This window comes from Cynoglossus semilaevis, chromosome 14 (genome assembly GCF_000523025.1).
Source record: "Cynoglossus semilaevis isolate Cse_v1.0 chromosome 14, Cse_v1.0, whole genome shotgun sequence".
Lineage (NCBI taxonomy): Eukaryota > Metazoa > Chordata > Actinopteri > Pleuronectiformes > Cynoglossidae > Cynoglossus > Cynoglossus semilaevis.
The window spans coordinates 25801368-25807622 of record NC_024320.1 but is presented as its reverse complement, the minus strand read 5'-3'; the positions used below and the strand labels follow the sequence as shown (position 1 = coordinate 25807622).

At 44.5% G+C, this 6255-nt stretch overlaps 2 protein-coding genes across 2 annotated transcripts in view; one reads left to right on the top strand and one right to left on the bottom strand.

Moving 5' to 3' along the window:
- Positions 1–6: 6 nt before the first annotated feature.
- LOC103390314 (uncharacterized) lies at positions 7–1814 on the bottom strand. Its single transcript, XM_008326133.3, has 2 exons — positions 831–1814; positions 7–726 (listed from the first exon to the last, which is right to left on the bottom strand). Exons 1-2 carry the CDS (start codon positions 1440–1442, stop codon positions 412–414), a joined length of 927 nt encoding a protein of 308 aa, XP_008324355.1. The 5' UTR covers positions 1443–1814; the 3' UTR covers positions 7–411.
- A 159-nt stretch (positions 1815–1973) lies between these two features.
- LOC103390333 (progestin and adipoQ receptor family member 3-like) overlaps positions 1974–6255 on the top strand; it is a 7963-nt gene continuing 3681 nt past the window's right edge. The window contains exons 1-7 of the mRNA XM_025062359.1: positions 1974–2238; positions 2623–2884; positions 3903–4065; positions 5302–5457; positions 5577–5774; positions 5854–5944; positions 6105–6223. Coding sequence (XP_024918127.1) covers positions 2688–2884; positions 3903–4065; positions 5302–5457; positions 5577–5774; positions 5854–5944; positions 6105–6223 — 924 coding nt within the window. The 5' untranslated portion in view covers positions 1974–2238; positions 2623–2687. The remainder of the gene's footprint in view (positions 2239–2622; positions 2885–3902; positions 4066–5301; positions 5458–5576; positions 5775–5853; positions 5945–6104; positions 6224–6255) is intronic.

The following is a 6255-nucleotide window of genomic DNA, read 5'->3' as shown; positions in this document are numbered from 1 at the left end:
ACCTCGCCCCATAGAGTAAGAACTGTGCCTCACACATTTTGTCTTGTTTTGTGCCTTTGGTTCTTGATTTATTGCACTGCTTCTGTTTTATGTGAACCACGTATCAAGAACTCAAGGTTTTATATACAAGTATAATGTAAAAATGTAAGCATATTTAAATGAATTCAAACCACATCTTTAATGAAAAGTATTTATTTTAGTTGTGCAAATGCTGCTTCACATAAAGACTAAAAACACTGAAAAGACACTATGAAAAAGTAAACATATAGAGTGTCGCCCCCGCCCAGCCCCCTCCCCCAACATGGTCAGGAGAGGCATTAGCTACAAAACGAGCTCCTTCACCATGTTCTCTGGTCACTTCCTGCCTGGCAGCTCCACCTCTCCTCAGCTCACGTCCAAACCATCTCCACCTCATCTCTCCAACTTGATCTCCAAACTGCCACACTTCAACGGTCCCTCTGCTGGGCTCGTTTCTAACGCTGCTGTGTGTTGTGGCTGCGTGAAGGCTGGTAGGGATAACATTTCCTTCAACACAGCGAGGCCTTCGTTCATACTGTTTGTGATTTGAGTTATGGCTGCCGTCAGCTGCTGAAAACTGTCGGAGCTCCGTCGATTCCCCTCCAGCATAGCGTCCACCATGGCCTTTTTGAGCTCGAGCTCCTCACGAGCGTAGTTGACCGGATCTTTCCGCTTCAGCCTCTCCCCTCGGTGGGTGTTCGGTCTTGCCTGGGGTGGAGCAGGGCACATTTGCCTCATTATTTCGTTGAACAAGTAAACTTTCGCCCCTTAACTGTGCTCACACCAACAGTAGCATAAAAGCATAATCATACCTGACGCAGGTCCCTGCGCTGCTGTGTGGCCGCTGGAGGAAGACTATCCGGTGAATTAACCGAGGAACTGGACTGCACATCGTCGGCCGAAAGCGGTGATTTTGTCTCTTCTCCAACGTCTCGACTCTCCAAACCGTGGTCCAAAGCAGTCGTTGTTGTCGACTCCCCCCAGATCTGCTCACAGAGCTCATGAAAAATCAGCACCGCGCGGCCATGGCCACTGCGGCGCCCAGAGTCCAGCGCGTGCCTATACTTTGTACGTATGCTCTTCAGTTTGGTGGTAATCTGGGGTTTGGTTATCGTGGCGGATTTATGAGGGAAATCCATTTCCGCAGCATCGCCCGGGTACTCGGCCTGAAACGCCTCCGTAATGTCCCCGTACTTCGAGTGGCAACATTCCCAGTCTACACCCTTCTGAATTTGGGCCGTCTTGTAGTCCAACGTGACTCGAAGTAGAAGTTCCACCTCGCTGTCGGTCCACACCAATGACTCAATTCTTCTGCTGGAATTCGCCATTCTCTTGTTTCTCTTGTTATGTCGAGTGTGTTTACAGTTTACATGCCTTATACACTGGCTCTGTGGCTTCTTTTCCGGTTTTCCGAACTTCTTCATGTATTAATATGTTGGAGCGGGGTGACACAGCGCCCCACATACGCTTGGCATATGTATTACAAAGATCGCAGTCGTATTCAGCAGCTGTTTAAACGCTGAATTTCCATAATAATAACAATAAAAACTGAAATTGCGCAGAAATTAGATTTTATTTTGCTTGTTTATCCAAGAGAGAAAATAATTATATGGCCTATTTTATCAAGCGCTGTAAAAGTGGTAATATCAAGTGTGATTCTGTCATATGTTGGTGAAGCCATTTAGCTAAATTAATCTTTGCTTTTCTTGTAAGATTAAATGTCACATTTTATTTATCCAGAGACTAACATTAACTATGTTTATTATAAGTTTGATCATGTTTACTTTTAAAATAAAGAAACATGGGGCTAAATTAACTTTAAAAATATTTCCAACATTTTTATCTTCAGCTTTGTTCCTTTTTTGTTTCGGGGTTGCCACTCTGCATGACCTCCCTCAAATGGGAAATAAAATACAGTGTATACGTATTTTTAAAAAACACCAATTGCCTTCCGTTGAACAGCAGTTTCATGCCACTGTAGATTTGAGGGTGTGTTTTTCAACACTGACCGCTAGATGACAGCAACCGACCGCTTAGTTTCGGACAACAGCAATAGAAGGAGAAGAAGTCGAGTTGAAATATTCGTTAGACTGATGCATACAACAATGTACAGTATTCTGTTCAATACTGTTTTTAGTACCACATTAGCCAGTGGCTAAATCGTGTAGATATGTCGTATTTGTTCGACACAAGACATCGACGGTCGGTGTATCGCTAACGGTAAGCTTTTAACTGCCTTACCATCAGTTTAAGTGTAATTTAATATCTGAATGTTAGCAGCGACGTTGGCTAGCTGCAGTTAGCATCTTAGCTTAGCTTCACACAAACAACAGAGTCAGAATCAGAGCCACCAGAAATACATTCTCTATTCTTGTAGTTTTAAACGTTTTGGGACCATTTATTCTGAACAGTTGAACGTTGTATAAACTATAAATGTTGTAAAAAAAACTAGTTATATAAAAACTGTCACGTTGATGTAAATGAACACTATAAATGTTGTAAAAAAAAACTAGTTATATAAAAACTGTCACGTTGATGTAAATGAACACAGGCAGCTGTCGGCTCAAGCTATTTTTTAAACTTTTTTGAATTTTTTTTTTTCAGCCTAACTCCCCAAATCTCAGCTCTCAGCTCCAGTTCTTTCCCAGACCTGAGGTGCTGAGATCAAGATGCTGCTGAAGATGCCCCAGAAGCTGCTGAAAACTGCCCACTACATAGAGCTGGGTAGTTACCACCACTGGCCAGTGCTGATACCCCAGAGGATAAGACTGTACACCTACGATCAAATCCCCCTGTTCCTTAAAGAAAACCCGTACATCACTGACGGATACCGGGCTCACCTGCCCTCCAGGCTCTGTCTGAAGAGGTGACGAGTACACACCCATGTTAGCTTCTAAATCTGTGGCTTTATTCATTTAGTTTGTTGGCATGTAAAGAGTGATCAAGCCCGTCGGCTGGCTTGACATGACCGCAAGGATTTCAACACAGGAACCAGACTGACAAAAACAAGAACAAATTCAAAATATACGAATGTATGTATAACATGAACAACATCAATTCACGGCTAATTAGTCACAGGGTAAATACATTAGTATCTTTTAATTGTATTTGTTTATTTTAGCCTTAAATCTGTATCATACTTCATACTGTACGACCAATTAGTGGATTAGATGCAGATTTGATATAAATATCATTCAGGTTTGAGAAGAGAAGCAGAATCACTGCTGTTGATGACCAGTGTACAGACAACAACAGGGTTTCCTATCATTTTGATTAAAACATGTCTGTTTGATTCCAGTGGCTCTTTGGCCCAGAGGCAGTGTCTCTGTCATTGGTGTGGAACCCCAGGGTTGACCTCCTGGGAAAGTTTGAATCCCGGTTAGGGTGGTTGGTACGGTGCAGTGTGATTTGAGTGGCGACTGCTGTCCCCGTGACCCAGTAACGGATAAGCGAATGAGAAAGGATGGATGGATGTTTGATTCCATTTTAGAGTTGTTCATTTTTGACAGTTAAATAAAAATCTAAGGAGTCAAAGGTCACACAAGTCAACAGCTGACAAAGACACTGATAAAACTGGTGGAAGATGTTGGGGCACAGACACTTGTTTCAACATGTCTCAGTAATTAAAGTGACACCCATGTCTTAGAACTTCTTGACTCAAGCTATGACGACTAACAAATATCCATTGAACACCAGGAAATGATGGTCGAAATTTTAGAGAATAGTCCCTGATTTCATTGTAGCGACTGTGACTCAACTGAAAACAGGAGGATGATGGATGGATGATGGATGGATGATGGATGGATGATGGATGGATGGATATTTCCTCACACTTGCAGTGTTGCCTACACCAGAAGTTGTTTGTTTTCTTTTGTGCGTTGCAGTGTTTTCATTCTGTCCAATGAGACGGTGAACATCTGGAGCCACCTGCTGGGCTTCCTGCTCTTCTTCTCCCTGGGGGTCAACGACCTCTCCTCTGTGTTGCCCTCCTCTGGAGCCAACAGAGAGGACTATGTTATTTATGCCATAGGACTCTTCTGCTTTCAGGTACACTGTCTGCATGTACTGTATGTACTGTATGTACTGCATGTGGGTATTTGCTTTCTGTCTTTCTGTGTACTACTGGAACAGACAGACAGACAGACAACAACAGTTTTTCTCTGTGACTAATCCAAATGATGGAATTATGATATATCAATTATAATATGTTCATCTTGACAGAGTCTTGTAGAACAATATTAGTCTACTGTCCCTCATGGCAGAGATGTTCACAAGTCACTTTTTCCAAGTCCAAGTCAAGTCTCGAGTCTTTGAGGGGCAACCCTAACCCTAACCCTAACCCTAACCCTTTTTCAGAGGTCACAAAGACCCGTCTGTGTGTCGTCTGTCTGTAGCACATTTGTATTGGGCGCTCGTCAGCTGTTTTTAATGAAATATTAACAGACCATCTGAGGTCTGTGACTGGAAAAATAACAAAGTGACTCATGGAGGTCCTTGAATTTTCTGCCGCAGGTCCTTGAACCTCTCCATGCTCAGGTGTGTAACATGTTAATCCAGGTTGTACAGTGTCTGTTACTGTATATGCTGCCATAGAAATGGAACGGTGTAGATCAGCACTCCTACTGTGGCTGGATGACTAGACACTGTAGAGTTTTAGACTTGAATGTTATATTTCACTTGTATCTGAGTGTGTAGTGTGTGTAGTACAGTGTGGTAATCAACGGTTGGTTCGCCTCCCTTTCACTTCCAATATTCAATCTCAACCTACTTGTTGAAAGATTTTTCTTCAGATTTCTGGTGGACTTCTGGCAGAAGAATTGATTAAAAACTAAAGTTTTTTTCTTCAAAATTATCTTTGCACCTTCTTTGAGCTGCTGCCTCCAGGGGGCACCACAGAGGATTATCTGCCTCCATCTCACCTTGTTATCTGCCTGTCCCACTTTGACATCAAACATCTTCATGTCACTACATCCTTCCTCAGAGGTCTTCCTCAGCTCCAGTCCAAACCACCTCCACCTTCACTGTCCCTCCATCCTGGTCGCTCCCACTGAAGATCTCAGGATCTTCATCTGCTCTCCTCTTCCCTTGTGGCTGTTAGACAGGTCCTCCTCCTCTTCCTCCTCTTCCTCCTCTCCTCTTCTCTCCACTGCCCACCCCTCTGGGTTGTTGCCCTCTTGTTGTATTTCCACTTTGCCTCCACAGTATAGATTGTTGCCCTCAGTATTTCCACTTTGCCTCCACAGTATAGACCTTTAAACGAATAAACCTTTTGCCCCGTCCCAGGTGTGTATGCTGTGTTCTGTGGGGTATCATCTGTTTTCGTGCCACCGCTCGGAGAAGACGTGCCGGCGCTGGCTGGCTCTGGACTATGCAGGCATCTCCGTTGGCATCCTGGGCTGCTACGTGCCTGGAATCTTCTACGCCTTCTACTGTAATGCAGTGAGTCTTCATCATCTTCATCATCTTCATCATCATCATCATCGTCACCTCTGGGGAAACAGGGATTTACCTGTAAGACTCTTAAGAGACACCTGATGTTTGTCTTCTTCCTGTCACAGTTTTGGCGACAGGTCTACCTCCTGACCGTCCTCTCCCTGATCCTGGCCGTCTTCTGCGCTCAAGTCCACCCAGATTACCTCAGCAACGACTGGAGACGCATACGAATGGCCATCTTCTTCTGTGTGGCCGGCGTCAGTGTGATCCCAGCATGCCACTGGGTGTGGCTTAACGGTGGCTTCACCTCTGATGTAGTACAGGTCAGACACCAGTGTTCAGGTTATAGCTCTATACTCTGTCAGTCTCACATAGATCTGGATCGTTCTGTTGAACCTCCAGGTTTTCCTGCCTCGGGTGGTGGTGATGTACCTGATCGCTGGATCGGCCTTCCTCTTCTACGTCACCAAAATTCCTGAGCGCTACTTTCCTGGTGAGTCACCACTGGGTGGACCTCCATTATCCCACAATGTTCAAGTGATTGATGGTGTTTTTAGCGCCTCCTCTGTTGACAGCAACACTCTTTAAGGAATGACAGCATTCAGTTTTGGTGTTTGGACCAATCAGAAGTCCATCCTTTATTTCTCTTCTAGGCCAGATGAACTACCTGGGAGCCAGCCACCAGGTGTGGCACATCCTGGTGGTTGTGATGTTCTACTGGTGGCACCAGACGGCTGTGTACATCATGCACTTAAGACATAGTCAGCCCTGCAGCAGCAGCAGCAGCAGCAGCAGCAGCAGCAG

What these genes read in the sequence shown, in the direction of transcription:
- LOC103390314 (XM_008326133.3), bottom strand. Translation starts at nt 1,442, where the DNA reads ATGAAGAAGTTCGGAAAACCGGAAAAGAAGCCACAGAGCCAGTGTATA. An exon ending in AGCGCAGGGACCTGCGTCAG is followed by an intron (nt 727 to 830) that starts GTATGATTATGC and finishes GCTCCACCCCAG; the next exon opens with GCAAGACCGAACACCCACCG.